Source organism: Microplitis demolitor, chromosome 10, assembly GCF_026212275.2.
Source record: "Microplitis demolitor isolate Queensland-Clemson2020A chromosome 10, iyMicDemo2.1a, whole genome shotgun sequence".
In the NCBI taxonomy this organism is placed as follows: domain Eukaryota; kingdom Metazoa; phylum Arthropoda; class Insecta; order Hymenoptera; family Braconidae; genus Microplitis; species Microplitis demolitor.
Window position 1 is genome coordinate 5,518,285 of NC_068554.1, and position 20,653 is coordinate 5,538,937.

Sequence of the window (20,653 nt, forward strand, 5' to 3'; positions counted from 1 at the left end):
TCTTTGTAATTTAATTTTTTTCTAAACAAAGAAAGTGAAAAGGGGTGGGGGAAGTTAAAAAATAATAACTATCATTTCAAAATGTTTTTTTTTTAAATTAGAATAAATGAATAATATTAAAAAAGAAAAAAATTTTTGGTAATATTTTTTTTTTTTAATTATTCTCCAGAAGTGGGCCGTTGTGCCCCAGAAAAAAAAAATTTTTTTTTTGTGGGTTTTGACCAAATTATCATATATTCCCTCAAGATAAGGCACAAGAAAATTTTTTAGATGATCAATAGTAGCTAGAAATAATAACTCGCTTAAGTGGGCCGCTGTGCCCCGGGTGGGCCGTCGTGCCCCGGTCTCCCTAATATTCAACGGTAAAATTCAATAATGAAGTAAAAAAAAAAAAAAATTCTTTTTAAAATTTTAAAAATAACGATTCAAAATAATTTACAATTTTTTTTTTTTTTTGTTGAATAAATAAAATCAGGTTTAGTATTAAAATATATATATAAAGCTAATCGACATAATAGATGACAGTAATTCAATACAATGGAAATGAATCCACGTGAATGATAAAAGTAGTGATCAATAAAAGGTCTTTAGCATTTAAAGTAAAACATCCATATATACAAGTTTAATATATAATAGTTACTAGTTTAATGCAACAGTCTAGTATGGACCTAGTAAATACTATTCCAAGAGTTCTTCGACCGAGCTATCGTCTATTCAACGCTTCTACAATGCTGCACATACAATGTTTATACATATATATACAGATATATTTATATTGTATTGCACCTGCGCCACTAAATGCGACGCGACGTGTATCTGCATTTGTATTTAATGCCTATCACGATCCATGAACAAACACCTCTAGAAGTTATTACGCTTTTTTAAATCAGTCTATTAGAGAAAAATTATAATTTTTTTGAAATTCAAACCGAAATTTTGATCCGATTAAAAATTTAATGCAGTGAATATTTTAGGAGCTCACAGTAAACTTTTTTTTTTAAATTTCTAAAATTGTCATTGAACTTTAAAAAATTTTATTGATATTTCATGGATATAAATTGTTGATAATTTAAATAAAGCTGTTACTCGTAGAAATTTTTTTATAAAGCTCATAAAATTTGAAGTCTTAAAGCGTAATATAGAACTGTACTACAGAGTTTTATAAAGACTACTGTAAAAATAAGTCCGGTTGGCGCTAGTTGTTAGAGCTTTGCTAGACTAGTACTAAATTGAAACGTATTTTTTTTTCGTCTCATTTAAAATATATTTTTTAGATAATTAATAACATTAAGTTATAATTAAAGTCGAATTATTTTTAAATATCACAGTAACTCATTTTTAAAAAACTGTACTTAATTCCGAGAGTTTAAGTTTATTATTTAAATTTCAGGTTTTCAAAAAATAATTTTTAATTTCAATATAAATATGACGTCTTTTTTGACTTTTACAAATTTTCGACCATCACCTGGAAGTAAGAAAAATCAAAAGTACTTATGAACTTGATCCTCTCTATGATTTGAAGATAATTCTCTTTCACTCGTTATTTTTTTTTCATAATTTTATATATATTTTAGTTTAGAAATTTATACTTCCTGACTCGTAATTCTTTTATTCAAATTTTGAGCGGGTGAATAATGAATTTGTCTTCATAAATACTGCGGCTTGGAAAAAAAAAATGAAAAAATTAATTTCAAATATCAGCAAAATACCTTTACTTCGAAATTGTGAAAATTTCGAAATAACAAGTGAATCGTTTATTTGAGAAACCCCATAAGTCATGTTTTTTCGAAATTGGGTTTTTTGCATTTTTGGGTTCTTTGGATGTTCCTCCATAGAAATTAATAAAAATATCCATCAAAGCAGTGTTTAAAAACAATTAACAGGGTAACAGAATTTTAATTTTAGTGAGAAACCCCATAAATCAATGGCTTATGGGGTTTATCAAATAAACATATGCAGTTTTAGTTTTATAGAAATAATTTTTTCTTTTTTATTTAAAATTCGCGCTTTTTTTTGAAAAAAAAATAATATGACCAATTAAAATACTTAAAATAATTATTATTTTTCATAATTTCTGAGTTTCAGAGTTTATATACATATTATATACTTCATTTTATCAGTCTAATAAATTATTTGAGTGGAAAAAATTAAAAAAACAATGATTTTATAACTTTTTCTTCCGTTTGGTCGAGAAACCCCATAAGTCAATCAACTTTAAATAATTTTTTTAAGTAGAGACGCTAACATTATTCTCTTCAATTATTTATTTATTATTTCAATGGCAAGTTTTTCCAAAAAAATGTTTTTTGTGTTTCCTCAAATAAAGGATTCAAGTAGTTTCAATTACTACAGTGAAAACTACAATAATACGTGAACTTTTTTAATTTTTAGCGTTTTTTTTCTACTTTTTTTTTTTCAAAATCAAAACTGATCCGTATTATTCAGTTTGAAATTTTTTGAAATCGACAGCAATTTTCAAAAAATTTTCTCATAGTAAAGTCATGTATTTGAATATTAAATTTAAGTGAAATATTGTGAGTATTCATGTGAGCGATGATTGAAATGTAGAACATGTGAGTATTAATTAAAGTGGGTGAGGGAGTTATTTTTTATTTATATATTTAATTTACTGTCCTCGTTCGCAATGGGGTGGCAATCCCTCCGTTGTGTGGTCCTCGAAGAATAGGACGCAGTCTTACTCTGCTTCTACTCACTCAGTCCGTTCTTCACTCCCACCGCGTAACATTCGCTCCTCGCGCTCAAAATTTATCATCATAAAAAATTTATTACTTGAGTAAAAGTTTAAAAATTTAATTAATTTTCTTAACAAGATAAATAAACAAAATTATTTTTAATATTAAGTAAAAATATAAGTGCAGTGATTTAGTTAAAAAAAAATTTAGTTAAATATAAATAATTCATATGATTTTGAATAATGTCTATCGAAGATATAAATGTAGGATGTTTTCAAATAATTTTATTATTTTTACTTGGTATTAATTACATTATTGTTGCAATGAGTCATACATTAACTATTTATCATAATTACACCCCGAAATTTTACTGCGAGGTAAAAATTTTATTTTTTGATTTATGAAAAATAAAAAAAATTTTTTTTTTTTTTTTAAATTAATAATCACTTTTTATTCTAGACATCAGATGGATTAAATAAAACTTACGGATGTATTAATAATACATATGTGAATAATACATTAGGAGAAATAAATAAAGCAAATTCATTTAAAATATGTACGACAAATGAATACAATTTTTTAACAGAAAATGGTGAAAAAAGTATCGTTACTGATTGGGGATTAATATGTGAGCGAAGTTATTTAAAAGAATATAGTATTGTTGCATACTGTGTTGGTGTATCGATTGGCGCATGGATCGCGGGTATTCTTGTCGATCGCATTGGACGACTTCCGGTTTTAGCGATTTGTTTATACAGTCAGGGTACGATGGCTGTTGCTACTTATATAGTTCAGGTAAAAATTTTAATTTTTTTTAAGAGGGTGTTCATAAAATACGTCACAAAATTTTACTTTTAGACCCTCCCCCCACTATGACAGAAATATATACGTAGAAATACTTATATATTTATAAATATGAAACAGATGACTTTCTATCGTAACAAAAAAATGAAATTCAAAAAAACCAACAGCAAAATTTTGATGTATCTGAAAATCGGAACTTTTTTCGCGGGACGAAAATAAAAAAACAATGAAAAGTAGAAAAATCTACTGGATCTAGATTTCTGAAATTGCTGCCACCCCCAATTTTTCATTGTCACCCTTAAGCAGACAAATTGCATAATTTTTTTTCAATTTAGTTGCACGAAAAACGTTCCGATTTTCAGATACATAAATTTTGAAAATTATTCGATGAGTTGCGAAGTCACGTTTACTCAGACCTCTCGACCTTCGTGTTACATCTTATCACTGTAAGCGACAATCTTCTTTCCTTGAGCGAACGTATTTTATGAACGGCCCCAAAAATGTCTAATGAAAATTTTGAAATTAAAATTATTGTTTTGGAATAGAGTTACCCGGTGTTTCTAGCTCTCCGAGGACTCCAGGGAGTTTTTGCACAAGGATTGCAAACTTCGACGTACATTTTGGCCCTCGAATTATTTCCAACAAAGCTTAGGACATTGGTCTCTTCGGTAATGGGTGTTGCGTGGGCATTAGGATTATTATTACTTACTGGACTTAGTTACGTTATTCCAGACTGGAGAATTCTACAATTAGCTGTTTCCGTACCTACTGCTGTCACTGTACTTTATATTTGGTAATTAATTTTTAGAGGATTTAATTTTTTTGTAACTTTGATCACTCATATCTTCTAAAATATCGACTTTACGAGTAATTTTGCAAAATACTTTTTTGTAGAGAATTTAATTTGCTAAATAAAAATATTCTATAAAATTTTTCATATTTTTGACAGAGTAAAAGATATGCGCGATTGAAATTATGCAAATACAGATAACGAATATTCAAAATATTAATTGGTTTAATTAAGACTTTAATCGTTATCTTCTAAAGTATCACTTCTATGAAAAATTTTATCGAATACTTTTTTGTAGGAAATTTAATTTCCTACAAAAAAGTATTTCATTTTTTTTATCTACATCTGATAGTTTAGAAGATATAAGCGATATAAGAACTAACTATAAAAAAAATTTTAACTAATTTTGAAAAAACAAAATGATTTTTTATTTCTTAGGGTAATTCCAGACTCTTCGAGATGGTTACTAGCTCGTAATAAAACAACAGAAGCAGATATAACACTTGAAAAAATAATAAAATATAATAACTGTTGTCTTGGGAGTAAAGCAAGACGAGAACTAGTTGATAGTGAAAATGTGACTCCTGTTAAATCTGACCGGAAGTCTCGAATTTTTAGTGATAGCAATGAAAAAAGTAACACAGATGAAGCAGTTAATTTGCTTACACCCACAACTTCAACAAACCGTAACTCTCGAAGTAATTTTATTAATTCAATTTTATTATTTTTATTTCTTAACTCGAAATTTATTTAAAATAATTTAATATTTCAATAATAATTGCAGTAAGCTTACGAGTGATATCGCAGAATTTAGAGAAAAGATTATCGAACCCAACAGAAACATTTATCCAAGTTACTGAGAATATTCCCAATATAGATAGTAGTGAAATCTTCGAACCAGCCGCCAATGAGAATTCAACAGAAATAAGAATTATCGAAAATAAATTAGATCTCGATGAGCAAACGGTCGTAATCGAACAGAAAGAGTCTACTGAAATAATCGAATCGCTTCCCGAAGAGAAACCAGTTAAAAAAACATTTTGCTCATTTAAAAATGGATGTCTAATTAAATATATTAGTATAATAACTTGTCAATGGTAAATATTTATTTTTGAAATTTAATTAATTGGAAAATTTAATTAAGATAAAATTTTTCAGGCTCTCAGTATCGACGATGAATTCTTTGATGTCTTATCTACTGCCGAGTGTCGTTCAGCATCGACACATCAATTCAACTATAAATGCTTTAGTTGAATTATTTATTTACATTGGACTTTACTTTGTATTATCAAAACATGGAAGACGGCTACCGATTATTATTTTACAAATATTTAATTTTATTATATGTCTTCTAATTGCTATTTTGGTATTTTTACCTTTCACGACATTATTTTTGAATGGTAATTAATATTATTATTATTATTATTTTTTTTTTTTTTTTTCAAACTGACTTTTGAAAAAAATCTTCTGAAATATTGCGATTCTGAAGTTAGCAGACAATTAACAATTTTTGAATTTTATTATTAACGATTTAATTTAAAAAAAAAAAAAACTAAAAATATGCACATATAGAAAATTTTAAAAACTATTGGTCCAATTTTTCCAAATATTTTTTTTTTTAATTTATCATTTTTTAGAAAAATTCAAAAATTATTTTCGGCTGATTTCAGTATCATGAATTATTTAAAAAAAAATTTTTTTTAATTAATTAAAATTTTCTTGGAAAAATCGACATGCAAATTTACTTTTCTTCATTATTTAGATCTGTAAAGGTCTTAACAAATCAAAGCTAAAAGATGACAATAAAATGTCAAAAATCCAAAATTTTTAATTTTTGCAGATTTCGTGATTTTGTAAAAAAAAATTAGATCTGAAAAGATCTAGATGAGATCAGTAGATCTATTGATTTACTCAGATTCATATCATGTCTTCAAATCTACAACTTTTCCGGTTTTTTTTTATTCAATTTCAAAATTTTAATACTTTAATTTGAATTATTCTTTTTACAAAGTGAATAAAAAAATCCTATAATTGTTTGAAAAGCCTTTTTCTTATTATTTCAGACATATTAAAAAAAAAAAAATTGAATTGTATAAATAAAAAAATTGTCTTTTTTAGATTTAATTCGAACAATTTTATTATTATTTGGAAGAGTAACAGCTTTAAGTACACTCGCAACAATTTATTTATACACAAGTGAATTATTTCCTACTGTGATACGCGGCACTTGTCTTGGATTATTCATAATAATATCAACAATCGGTGGTATAAGCGGACCCTACATTTTAATACTAGTAAGTTAATTTAAATAATTGAAGTTATTTACAAAATAAAAAAAAATAATCAATTAATTTCAGGTAAATAATTTGAGCGGTCCGTTAATTTTCATCGGAAGTTTTAGTCTCGCATCTGCAATACTTTGTTTCCTGTTACCCGAAACAATAGATCATTGTTTGCCGGACCATCTCAAAGATATGAATAATCTCAAGTGTGATAAAAGCTACAAAATAAATGTAACCGGAAGTGAAGATAAGATAATGGAGCAAGAGATATTGAGGGAGAAACTTTTTTCAGAAGACTGGGTCGACGCAGGTAATGGAATAATTGTTAATTTTACAGAGAATAAAAATTAAATTTCTCTTATGATCCAATTATTATTAATTAATTTAAATTATACATTAAAATATTGATGTAAATGTACTGATAAAATACTATTTAATTTTTTTAAATATTTGTATATAGTTAATTTAATTGCGTAACCAAAGTATTATAATTTTATGTTAGTCCATATTTATAAATGTAATTTAAATAAAATTTTTTTGATAGTTTAAAGATTTTTTTTATTTTTTGCAGTCACACCACACAGAAAAAAAAGAATTTCTTGGCGCAAGAAATATTTTGCATTATGAAGTAGAAACAAAAATTTTTTTAGGACTAAAAAAAAATTCTTTGCTCAGTGAATTTTTCTCACCCTAAAATAATTTTTGTTTTTAATTCATAATTCCAAAAATTTTTTTGAGGCGAGTAAATTTTTTTCGATGCATAATAATATTTCATTATTAAATTTTTTTAGAGCGCAATTTTTTTTATATTTATCATAATTTTTTAAACAATTCCTGATGACGATTAGAAACCGATTTAAAAATATTTAAGATGAATAAAACTTAAGGGAGTCTACCGTAATTTATGTTCGTTTTTCTCTCAAGCAAAACTTCTAAATGTAAAATTAAAAATGAAACTCGATGCTTAAAGCCATAGTCTAGCAACCTACGTTTTCATTTTTAAAAAACATTCATTTATTTAGGAAAAAAACGCGGACAAAATTTTCATTTTTACTGCGCAAGTGCAACGAGGACAGTACCGTTCGTCGACTTGAATGTCATAGAGAGAAAAGTGCAGACCCATCTTACAATTAAACTCTTCAATTATTTCTCATAATTTTATTTTCAATAATAACTTTTGAAATATATATTTTTTTGATTAATTTCGTTAATTAATAATCAATTTCATTAATTAATAATTAATATATTGCGTTTTTTTTAGCTCAGACACGTAAATTGTTACATTGCTAAATATTAAAAATTTTTGATATATCAAGTAATTATTATGAGTGCATTTCGAAATGCGCTGCAGCTCAGCAGCAGGCCGTGCAAGTGCAACTCAGTAGCAGCATAATTTTTGCGTGTTTTTTTAAAAATATTTTTATCATATTTTGACGAACGATTTTCGAATTCTTTCCAATTTCTAAAAACTCACTTTTCAAATATTTAAATTTACCGCGAAAATAATAATTAGAATTAATAAATTGTGAATGAAAATAAAAAATTTCAAATAAACTTTTTAGCCTACTCAATATAATTATTAACAAAAATAAATTTTAATAAAAATGTAAAATTTCAAATTTCAAATTTCGCGCCAAGATGGCGCTACTGCGCATTGCTGCATTCAAGGGTCACATTTGTATTAGAGTAAGGATAGTTAAATGATATTGTAAATCCGATTTTTTTGTATCAGCTGACGGTCCGATAGTGTCAGTCAGTATCATAGACAACGACATTAGTAGCCCAAATCCTTCTATACGTTTAAGTTGAACACAGTATTGCAGTTAATTTGCGGAATTATCCATAAAACTTATTGCTCAAAGTAATTGTTTAATTTAAATGTGCAGTAAAATTTAAATTGTGCAAAGTGACTGAAGTATCGTTGAGTGTTGAGTGTTCAGTGCTAGTGAAAAGTGTTGCGACTGCGGATGCTGATATCTTTCAAGTTCCTGATCAAAATTATCTAGCATCGTCTGGTGGAAAATAGCAGTTAAGTGACGTTTTTTAGCTGCAATGCACTTGGAGCAATTTAATTCAAATCTCCAAGTGTATTAGGACACCCTTCTGCATATTATTTCTCTGCCAAGGTTTGTTCAAACACTTAAGTGATTTTTTTTTTTTAAATTTTAAATATTTTTTTAACATATTCTCGCACCATATTATTTCGACCTACGATTTTAAATTTTTCTCCAATTTCTAATAGTTTATTTTTTCAATACTTAAATTTACCGCGCAAGTAATAAGAATAATTAATATAACATTGACGAAAATAAAAATTTTCTAGTATATTTTGCAGTCTAATATAATTATTGACGCGAAGAAATTTTAATATTATTCAATTTAATTTTTGAAATTTCGCGCCTAGGTGGCGCTACTGCGTGTCGCTGTATTCGGCGTTCAAATGTTTGCTTAAGTGGGGGGCGGTCGATGAATCGCAAAATCGATATATTTGTATCAACAAACGGTTCGATAGCGACAGGCAGTATCATTGACAATGGCAGTAGTGGTACAGATTCTTTTTACGTTTGAATTGAAACACAGTATTGTGACGTCGCGTAAAATTGTGCAGTGATTGTTAAATTTATTTGTTATGAATTTAAATTGCGTAAAGTATTTGTGGTGTAGTTAAGTGATCAGTGCTAGTGTAATGTGTTAAATGATCAGTACTAGTGTAAAGTGTTCATGTCGAGTGTAAAATGTTGCGAATTGCTGATGCTGATAGCTTCCAAGTTCCTGAGAAAAATCATCTGGCATCGTTTGGTGAGAAATAGCAGTCAAGTGACGTATTTTTAGCTGCAATACACTTGGAGCGATTTAATTTAAATCTCCAAGTGTATTTGGATACCCTTCTGCATATTATTTCCCCGCCAAGGTCTGTTCAAACACTCAAGTGTTTTTTTTTTTAAATGTTTTAAATATTTTTCTATCACATTCTGCCGCCATTTTGTTTTGACTTAAGATTTTTAGTTTTTTCCAATTTCTAATTATTTATTTTTCAAATATTTAAATTTACCGCGCAAGTAATAAGAATAATTAATAAGAGTGCGTTCTGGAATGCGCTACACTACAGCTGCTCAAATTCTCTAAACAACGTGACTACGGCGGGCAATTTTATTTTTAAATAAATGAATTTTCTTCTTTTTTTTTTTTTTTTAAACTTAAAATTAATTATTTTTATTACTTTTGTTAAAAAGTTTTTAGAAATATAAAAAATATGAAAGGCAAAAAACTTGACTGATTTAAAAAGAAAAAATATTTTATTTTACATTGTTTTTTTTTTCTTCTAAATTCTTTTTTTTATAAATTAATAATAATAAAATTAATTAGGGAACTTTAGGTTGTACTATTCCATTATTCTGTGTAACATTGTGCTGTTGCGTTTGTTCGGCAGCTGTTTGCAATAATCTTGTACGACGTCGGGTGTAATGTTGCCACAGTAATATCTGTTGGTCATCAATGAATTTAGTGCACTGTGAGTTTACGACTTCTCGTCTGAAGTGTTCGTACTGGAGTAGGTCGAGGAAATACAAACACATAGGATATTTTAAGTATTTCGCGTACTCAGGCTCCTTCCAGTATAATAAATATTTAAGGTAGTTAACAAATGATGAATCTTTGAAGTATCCTCGTTGTGCTAAAACTGATAAATACAATATTTAATTAATATATAAATTAATTATTAACCCATCAGCACTCCCGTTATGAGCATTTTGCCCACAGAACACTAGTCAAATTAATAATACTAAAGTTAGCCGATCACAGTAAAGTTAGCAGACATTTCAAATTTAAATTAATTTTTTTAACGGATAAATAACAAAAAAAAAAAAAAAAAAAAAAATTCTAAAAAAATACACATGTAGAAAATTTAAAAAACTACAAGTGCATTTTTTTAAATATTTTTTTTTCTATAAATTATCGTTTTGAAAAAAATCCAAAAATTGCTAGACATCGGCTAACTTCAGAATCATAGTTAGTCAACGTCTAATAATTATTAAATTATTTTTCAAAACGATAAATTATAGAAAAAAAATATTTGAAAAAATTGCACATATAGTTTTTTAAATTTTCAAAATGCGCATATTTTTAGTTTTTTATTTTTTTTTTTTTGTAGCAGATTTATTGAAAAAAAAATCTGAAAATTGTTGATTGTCTGTCTGACTAGATCCAACTGACAACTGATCTTCTAATTCATTAGCTTCATCAAGATTTTCATAACTTTCATTATCATCATCTTCAAAAACTTTATCTTCATTTTCAACCGAATGTCGATGGAATAAATTTGTAGAGATCACTTGTCGTGGTATGGAATTGTTAGGATCAGTTGAAGACACACCCAAGCAAGAACTAGAAAACACGGAAGTGCTGAAGAGTTGATGAACGTTTCCGAATTTCTAGCAAGTTCAACATTTATTTACTAATTATTTGAATAAAAATGTTGGTTGGCGCTAATGCTTACAATTAATTTAATTTTGTTGCTGTTAGAAATTTTTATATATTTTTAATTTAGGTCCTATCAACTACTGAATACATCTATAGGCTTGTAAAAAATATATCCTGATATTTTTTCAAGATTTTGCTCAGTTGTAAATTATTGAGTACAAATAAAAATACCGCGAGGCAACTGGGCAAAATGGGACCCAATTTTTTAGCAAAAAAAATTTACTACCCGCTGTTCGACCATGTTAGAATATTTATAATACTGAAATTAGCTGACATAACAATTTTTGTATTTTTTTAAAAATGATAAATTATAAAAAAAAAATTACACCTTCAGTTTTTTTACTTTTCTACATGTGCATATTTTTAGATTTTTTTTTTTTTTTTTCATTAAATTGAATTGTTAAAAAAAACCTGCAAATTGTTAATTATCTGCTAGCTTTAGGATCATTAATTTTTACTAGAAAATTTTTTTTTAGATTTACTATAAAATTGAAAATAATATTATAGTAATTCTTGCATAAAAAAAAATTTAATTCGGTGTTAAAATTAAAAACAATCATGTAAAATAAATTAACTTGCTAATTATAATAAAATCACTAAGAAAAACCCGAAATAATTATTTTCGAAGTCCAAAGTTTGAAATTCTCATATTATTTGGGCCGGACTTATCACCACATTTTTTCTACTTTAAATAAAATTTAATTTAAAAAAAATTGTGTCTCATTTGAACCCACTTTCCTCTAAATGAATTGAAGAAAAGCCTAATATTGAACTCACGATATATTTTTACCATCCAGTTTTATATTTTGCAAAAAAATAAGTAAAATAATAAAACTTACAATTTAAATAATTCGGATTAGCTAAACATTGTACAAATTCTAATTCAACTTGAAATCGTACACGTTGCTGTTCATCTGTTTCTGGTCCACCTGATACATGTAATAAAAAAAAAATTAACACACTTAATTAATAATCATTCTAGAGTTAATAGGCAATTAAAAATTTTCGTATTTTTTTTTCAACAAATCAATTATAAAAAAAAAAACTAAAAATGTGCACATGAAGAAGAATAAAAAAACTATAAGTGCAATTTTTTCAAATATTATTTTTTTATAATTTATTGTTTAAAAAAAAATCCAAAAATTATCAGACGTCGACTAACTTTAATGAGTGCACGTAGCAGATATCAGAATTTAAAATCATTAACTAATAGAGTAAATAAATAATAAAATAAAATTTTGAAAAAATGCACGTTAAAAGAATTTAAAAATTAATAAGTGCATTTTTTATAAATAATATTTTTTAAATTATTTACTCTATTTATTTATAGTCTTAAATTTGTCTGGTGTTCGCTACATTCGCATGCATTAACTTCAGTATTATAATGATAATTAATAAATAATTAAATAGAATAAACAAAAAAGGTTACCGTTCATTCCAATAAAAGATGGTTTTCGACCTTTTATAAAACTAGATGGGTCATCCAAACGGTTCATATTATTTAAAAACAATGGTAGCTATCAAATCTCGCTGGTTTATTTATTTCTAAACCAACACACTTTTGCATTAATTATTTAAATCATTTATAAATATTGGAGATAACAAATTTAACCACAAAATAACCTATTTTGGTATATTTATGTAATAAACCTACAGGCTGGCTAGTTTATTTTTCAACGGAAACCAAAATTAAAAAACAAAATTCTTATACGTAAAAATACCTCAGTAATTATTAAATTTATTTTTACATTATTTATTATTTAATATAATATACGTTGTAAATAAATAACAGAGATAGTGACACTTATGTTTGGTTAGGAAATAGTCTTGGGTAGTTCGCGAACGACCTAGGTCGGAAGAGCGCTCCTTTAGGTGAACTATGCGAACTAGTTCGTCGATGATCTCGCTCTTACCCTGATAGCCAAGTTGGCGAGAAACTGACGAGAAACTTGCAGCCGCAACTGGACACCAAGTTGGCCGCCAACAGTTGGTACCTCCAATAGTTGATAGACATTTTCTGAGAAAATTGGTGGCAAAAGTTGTAAATTCAAAAAGTTGACGGTCACTTTCTGAGAAAGTTGGTGGCAAAAGTTGTTTGCAAAAGTTGGCAATCATAAGTTGACGGTAAGCTTCCTTTCAATTTCCTCAGAAACTTGCATTCCAGTTGCGGCTCCATACTGGCGCCAACTTTCTGAGAAAGTTGGCGGTAACTTGTAGCCAAAAGTTGCAAAAACTGAAGTTGTCGATAACTTGTCGTCAAGTTGGTCGGAAACTAATGAATGACCAACTTTTTCTCGATCAACTCGTGTTATCAGGGTAGTTCTTTTTATATTTTTTTTAGCGTCGGTTTAACTAGACACTGGCGCTATGTGACCAACCGAGTTATTTACTTTTTCTGTGCGCGCCTTGATATTGCGAGAGACTATTTTTATATATTAGATCATTACTCAACGAGACTAGCTGTTGACTAATGATTAATATAAATTATTGAATTTTTTCATTTTTACTTAAGTAAAAGATTTGATGTGCTATAAAAAAATGTCAACTTTAATTGTAATAATTAGCATTTTTTAAGTATTGTAATATAATTACGCATTATACTAGAAACGAGACTAGCTGTTGACTAATTATTAATATAAATTCTTTTATTTTTTCATTCTTATTTAAATAAAAAATTTTATGTTCCATAAATAAACAGAACCAGCATTAATCATAAATATATTTTTTTTTCTATTTATTGTTTTTATTAAATTATTTAAACAAAAGAACTAATGAACTAAAAGAACGAACTAGTTCGCCATTGGATTATGAACTAAATTGAGCGCTCTCAGTGGTGACCGATTAGGCCCAAGACTATTAGGAAATATTAATAAATGTTAATTACATTTTTCTTGGGTAATGACAATCTTTACCGTCAGTTAATGAAGTAGATTTCAGTAAATTGACCTTTTGTTGGCGTCAACTTACCCCGGTTGCAAAACTTTCTGGTCAGAAAGTTGATGTCAAATAGTTGCAATCAAGTGGACGACAACTTTCAATTTTTGTAACTGTTGACTACAAGTTGCTGCCAACTTTCCCGGAAGTTGACGACAATTTACTGCAAGTTGGCGACCAGTTGCTGTCAACTTATGGAACTAACAATTTTTTGCTGCCAACTTGGTGACAAATTGCTGCAGTAAGTTGTCGCTATCTCGCTGCCAATTTGGATATCAGAGAACCGCCGCATCTCCTGAGTAAAACAGAGACAACTTTAAGATGTCCCAAAAAGAACAAGACAAATTATTGTTTTCTCTTCAAGCCAAGTTTTTTTTTTTTTATAGAAATATATAAGACGTACAGATGTTACTCCTGCTATGAATAACTGTTAGAAAATCTAACATTGAAATACTCCAAAGATTACAGTCCAAAACATTTAAAATCGTAGTGACACACCATGAAATCTTTCAAACAACATCATACCGATATCTGGGAATATACTATCAGTCAAATCTTACATGAAATGATTCAGCACCAATGAGACAAAATTAACCCTGCCGGTGTACACTGGGTTTTGAAGGAACAGTCAATTAAAAAAAAAAAAAATTACGCTTTTTCAATTCTTCTTCAATTTTTGTAAACAACAATTTTAAACTTTTGACTTTAGCAACTTCTGCGCTGTTTATTAGACATTTCAACAAGTAATCCAGAATTTTTGAATACCAAGAAACTTTTAAAACTTGACTATTCCCTAAAATACCCAGTGCACATACCATGTCTCTGATTACCCGAAGATTGAATATATTTGAACCGTCGGATCTGAAAAACCGATTCGACTATTCAAATACCTCATAAGCAATAGACATTACCTGTAGTATTTGCATTGTAAAAAGTAATTATTATTAATTAGCAGATTGTAGTTTGAGTAAATAATTTAAAAAAATTTTGGTCCTAGAAGTCATTGAAAATTCTAGATCCTTCTAGAATTAATAAGTCGTTCAGGAGACTCATTTGATAATGATTTTGTAATTACTGGTTACTTTTTTTGACGAAATTAATTCCTGATTATTCTGTCAACATCTTGGCGCGGTATCGAAAGGGCAACAAACAGCGAATTAGAACGAAAATGTCTGTCACGTTTTGGCGACAAGTTGCAGCAATACATTAATGTGGATTGATTTTAATTTTCCGGTAAAGTTGAAAAGCCAAAATTTCGTAGTCATCACGAATTGCAGAGTTGTCGTCAAGTTGATCACCATTGGCTGACTAAATGTTATCAATGACGACATGTTTCAAGAATCCAGTAACGAGAATTTTCTATCCGGATTAAAATTCCTTTTGCCAAAGTTTGATTTTATTTACAATAGATTAATATTTATTTTGTGAATAATAATTACTTTTAAAACATAAATAATGAAATAGAATTATTGGCTTCTAGTTTACAGTAATATAAAACTAAAACATTTCATTTTAAAAGCTTTATTTTTTTTGTTGCTGTACAAAAATTTCATACCAATGGTCACTTTACATCATTTGTTAATTATAGCAATCACTTCATTGAATTTATTTGATCAAATACGTTAGATTACAAAATTTTTCAAATTAATAAATTATTTAAAAATTGAATCACTCGCAAATTCAGCAGCGTCGTTACATATTAATTGATTTATCAATTAAAATTATATTGATGTAATATATATGGAGCTCTTGATATTTTGATAAATTTTTTCGGATAAAATACATCTTATTTTATTACAAAAATTTTTCAAAACAATAAATGATTCAAAAATTGAATTATTCACAATAGTCAGCAGCGTCGTTAATTATTAATTAATTTATCAATCGAATTTGAATATTATGAATATATAAAAGGAGCTCTCGACATCTTGATAAATTTGATCGGACAAAATACATTTTATTTAAGTGTAAAATTTTTCAAAACAATAAATTATTCAAAAGTTGAATTTTTCACAATAGTCAGAAGCGTCGTCAATTATTAATTAATTTATCAATCAAATTTGATTATTACATATATGTAAAAAGAGCTCGATATCTTTATAAATTTAATCGGACAAAACACATTTTATTTTATTACGAAAGATAAAAAAAAATTTTATAAAAATCGCTGCGTCGTTTAAAATCTATATATTGATTAATTAATTTTTTTTTTGTTTTATATTTATAAAGCTCGCGATAAAATTTTTTGAACAAAGTACATTTCATTTTATAACAAAAATTATTTGCAATGATGAATTCTTAAAAAATTGAATTACTCACAATATTAATCTGCGTGATTAAATATTAACAAATTTATCAGTAAATTTATTAAAGTATTGTACACCAGGACGAGCTCTCGTACTGTCCATGCCGTGATTTAGATTCTGGAAGGTCCCCAATGATGTGTGTAAATGATTTTTGGCTTTCTACAAATTTTTGTTCCTCAGCATAACCAAATGCTCGCTCTGTGTGAACAAATTAATAAATATAATTTATAATTAGACCCCATTACTTATACGTCAGTTTTATCTTAAATTAAATTATGAATGGCAAAAAACTTACTTATCATGGAGATTAAAGGAGGGCATGCCAAAACTATGTGGCTGCAAATGAACGATACCAGTAATATCATCACTATTTTTACAAACATTTTGTGTAAATTATTTTTAATAATGAATTGTAATTCACTAGTTCAAATACTATGAAATAGCAATATTTCAATTTAATTACTTTGAGAATAAAATATTTTTGGAGCTTGGTAGAGCCGCGTGCGATGACGGTCGGAATAGAAGTGAATGTGAAGTCGGTTTGATAAGCGTTCAATACCTTCAAATGACTAAAGCTCAATGATTATCGACCAATCATTATCGAGCATTACAATATACTCTGTAAGGGTATTTGAATTTAGTCTTATCTTGCATATTTATTTCAAACAATATAAAACTATAGTATAGGAAATTTACCACTGGTATTAAATTTTATTTTCCCACAATAAGATTTTATGAACGATAAACTTATTACCATTTGATAGATAAATAATTTCTAAAAATACATAATCATTAGCCGTAGCTCTGACTTTATAGTTAAATTAAATTACCAAGTTACTGGTTTTTATACAAACAAAAAAAGTGGCGTCTCTAAAGTCTTTGAATATTTAGCTGTGATAATTTATATTAGTAAGAGAATACGGAAAGTTTTGGTCCCGCCATATATATATGATAAAATTTGTTAATGTTATTAAATTTTGTATCGTTAAAAAGGTCTTGAGTTGAATTGGTGCTTTTTCATGGTTAAAATTTTTTTTTATTGCCAAGCATTGAGATAAATCGGTTTATCTACCCTGATAACACGAATTGATCGTGAAAAAGTTGGTCATTCATTAGTTTCCGACCAACTTGACGACAAGTTATCGACAACTTCAGTTTTTGCAACTTTTGGCTACAAGTTACCGCCAACTTTCTCAGAAAGTTGGCGCCAGTATGGAGCCGCAACTGGAATGCAAGTTTCTGAGGAAATTGAAAGGAAGCTTACCGTCAACTTATGATTGCCAACTTTTGCAAACAACTTTTGCCACCAACTTTCTCAGAAAGTGACCGTCAACTTTTTGAATTTACAACTTTTGCCACCAATTTTCTCAGAAAATGTCTATCAACTATTGGAGGTACCAACTGTTGGCGGCCAACTTGGTGTCCAGTTGCGGCTGCAAGTTACTCGTCAGTTTCTCGCCAACTTGGCTATCAGGGTATGTTATTCGAATTACATTTAAATTACGCGGTAAAAAAGACGATCTTATTTATTTGCTTTAAACAAATTAACATTTTAATTATTCTGTCACTAAGTATGACTAAATGCCACTGAATACAGCTATATTATTTATATCGCGTTACTAATTCCAGAACGACATATCTTTATACTCCCTTTTGGTTTTAGGGAGCTTCTCAAAGCCTAAAGAGCTTACGCAGAAAAAAAGCATTCGGTGCTGCAAAAATTATTTACTCGCTTAAAGAAAAATTTTATTTACCCAAAGAAATTTTTTGCATTGTAAATTGAAAATAAAAATTTATTTAGAACTAGAAAAAATTACTTCAGGAATTACTTATAAAAATTAGAAATATAATCAGCTGATAAAATTATGAATGCCTTTCAGTAAATATTTAAAAAGTTTTTGAATTTTTAATGAGCATTCAAATGAATAAAATAAAATTTTATCAATAATTCCCGCCAATTATTTGAATAAAAAAAAAGTAAAAAATTTCTTATCGGCATCAAATACAGTGACGTCAAAAAATATGGAACATAGTTTGTAAAATAATTTCCTTTATTGTCGACGATATTCTATTTTATCTGCAGTCAAAACGCATTCGACAACTTCTGAAAAATAAAAGTACTTTTTACTTCATCCGCTAGGTGTCTTAGCATGTCCGCTTTCGCAATTTACGCAATAAAATATAAAATAGTCATTCCTACAGATGAATTCAGATCTGCTGTCCTCGTCATCGGATTTAAATTTAAAATAATTCTAATGAAATATTGATAATTATGTAACTTATGTGTGTATGTAGATACACATATATATATATATATATATATATATATATATATATATATATATATATATATATATAAAAGGGGAACAGCTATTACATGTTAAACAAATTATGAGTATCTGACAACTATGCAGTGTATAGTGAAGCAATTAAGGGATGACATAAATCCCCTGGTACACTTGCTGCTCGTGATGTCGGTTGAATCCGTGAATACAAATCAATGGAGAGGTTACGGTTGACCGGCCATTTAATTTCCATTTTCCTCCCGCCTACAACACTGCGAGTCCCATTATTGCTGTGGTAAATCCCAATCGGCGTTAACGCTCCGCTTACTTAATTAAATATCCTGCATCAACCTGACACAGATTTAAATATTCTAACAGTATATTTTTATATTTTTTAATATGTTTTCAGTACGTTCGACATCAAAATTCAGTCAATGACTCGATTTTTTTCCGGAGTTCAAATATTTTTTAGAAATTTTTTTTTTATCAGAAAAAATATAAACTAAAATAAAAAATATTTTTTTAAATTAAATTTCAATGCATAATAGTCCTGTTATATATTTTTTTCATGTATTAGGCCCTGACTAATTTCTTTGAAGAATTAAAAAAAAGAAAGGTTATTCAAAATTTTATTTTTTAAATAATTCAAAATCTAATCAGCTATCAAATTTTTCAACTCTTCAAATTGTTAAGGAAATAATTCTAATGAGAAATTATATTGTAAAAAAAAACCCCGGGGTAAGCCCAGACGGTGTAGGTTTAAAAGTATTTTCCGCCCGCATGAAAATACCATATATGATAAATATATATGGAAAAATATATGATCAATATGTGACCATATAAGTGGCCAAAAACAATATATATTTTCTTATATATAATATAGTAAGTTTTAATATAATTAATTATATACCTAAGTTTATAAATTAATACATGTATTATATATATTTATAATCATATATGTAAACTTATAAGTTAGCACATATATGTATTACATATGCTGATAATTATATATGTAAATTTGTAAGCTAGCACACATATATATTCTGAACACAATGTTTGAATCTTACTCTCTACAGAGAGAGAAAGACAGACAAGAATAGATTTTATTTATTCTTACATATGTGGGGAGACTTATATGGTTCTATATATCGAAAAATATATAAAAATTTATAAAGTTGAATACATGGTACATATTTCGTGCCATATAATAATGAATTATATATGTATTCTTACTTGTTTCCATATATAAATGACATTTATGTTTAAATATATTGAAATTATTAGTTTTCAAATATATAAACAATATATTGAAGTTATCCGGAAATGTATGAAATCATATAAGAGAAAACATATATAAAAATATATTAAATCGGCCAAAATCTATATACAGTTCTATATAAGATTTCATGTATTGTCACATATGTATATTTATATCTGTAACTTTTTTTTTTAATATATGTTTACCATATATGATATTTTCATGCGGGCGGTGTTGAAGATATTTAACTTTGTGAATATTTTTATTTACTAGATCACTAAAGTTAAATAGTATTTTTATTAATTAATTAAAGTGTAAGTGATTAAAATGATGGGCGTAAAATTGTGGAATTTTTGAATAATTTACGTATAACATAAAAAATTATTTAAATAAGTAAAGTACTACCTTAGTAAGTTACGACCTTACACTGTTACGAATTTTCTCATTTTTACAACCCGTGCTTAACCCTAAACTACCAAAAAAAATTTTCGAACTACCTGAGACCCGGATTTTACATTTCAGTTTCATAGTGTGTGTGTGAAAGTATGTTTATTGTATTTTATAAAGTAGCTGATCATTTTATGAGATTTTGAGGGGTAATGTGGACATGCGAAAATTGTAAAAAATATACAATCGATAAATTTTGAGTTAATTTAGTTTATTAGACTTTAAGATAACCCATCCAGCCGTTACTTAAGTTTTAAATTAATATCAGATTTAATATTAATCATAAAACAAATGAATATTTAAAATTTCTAATATTATTTACTTAATCATTATTTTTTTCTAATAAAACAATCGTTAAAAATTTATTTATTTAAG

The 20,653-nt window shown here is 27.4% G+C and overlaps 2 protein-coding genes and 1 long non-coding RNA gene across 3 annotated transcripts; 1 reads left to right on the plus strand and 2 right to left on the minus strand.

The window, feature by feature from the left end:
• The first annotated feature begins 2,657 nt into the window (after positions 1-2,657).
• On the plus strand, positions 2,658-6,920 carry LOC103580328 (organic cation transporter protein). The gene is made up of 8 exons (XM_008562048.3): positions 2,658-3,070; positions 3,153-3,488; positions 4,043-4,290; positions 4,726-4,985; positions 5,072-5,384; positions 5,446-5,687; positions 6,406-6,581; positions 6,645-6,920. Exons 1-8 carry the CDS (start codon positions 2,936-2,938, stop codon positions 6,918-6,920), a joined length of 1,986 nt encoding a protein of 661 aa, XP_008560270.1. The 5' UTR covers positions 2,658-2,935.
• Positions 6,921-9,852: 2,932 nt separating this feature from the next.
• Positions 9,853-12,917, minus strand: LOC103580329 (mediator of RNA polymerase II transcription subunit 31). The gene is made up of 3 exons (XM_008562049.3): positions 12,478-12,917; positions 11,888-11,977; positions 9,853-10,248 (listed from the first exon to the last, which is right to left on the minus strand). Exons 1-3 carry the CDS (start codon positions 12,542-12,544, stop codon positions 9,932-9,934), a joined length of 474 nt encoding a protein of 157 aa, XP_008560271.1. The 5' UTR covers positions 12,545-12,917; the 3' UTR covers positions 9,853-9,931.
• A 2,576-nt stretch (positions 12,918-15,493) lies between these two features.
• On the minus strand, positions 15,494-16,999 carry LOC128668736 (uncharacterized). Its single transcript, XR_008404396.1, has 3 exons — positions 16,985-16,999; positions 16,584-16,907; positions 15,494-16,486 (listed from the first exon to the last, which is right to left on the minus strand). It is a non-coding gene; the product is annotated as an uncharacterized LOC128668736 (long non-coding RNA).
• Between the last annotated feature and the right edge of the window lie 3,654 nt (positions 17,000-20,653).

Coding starts and splice junctions, on each gene's coding strand:
- LOC103580328 (XM_008562048.3), top strand. CDS start 2,936: ATGTCTATCGAAGATATAAATGTAGGATGTTTTCAAATAATTTTATTA. Junction 3,071..3,152: donor CCCCGAAATTTTACTGCGAG/GTAAAAATTTTA, acceptor TTTTTATTCTAG/ACATCAGATGGATTAAATAA. Junction 4,291..4,725: donor GTCACTGTACTTTATATTTG/GTAATTAATTTT, acceptor TTTATTTCTTAG/GGTAATTCCAGACTCTTCGA.
- LOC103580329 (XM_008562049.3), bottom strand. CDS start 12,544: ATGAACCGTTTGGATGACCCATCTAGTTTTATAAAAGGTCGAAAACCA. Junction 11,978..12,477: donor ATCTTTTATTGGAATGAACG/GTAACCTTTTTT, acceptor TACATGTATCAG/GTGGACCAGAAACAGATGAA. Junction 10,249..11,887: donor TAATCCGAATTATTTAAATT/GTAAGTTTTATT, acceptor TGTATTTATCAG/TTTTAGCACAACGAGGATAC.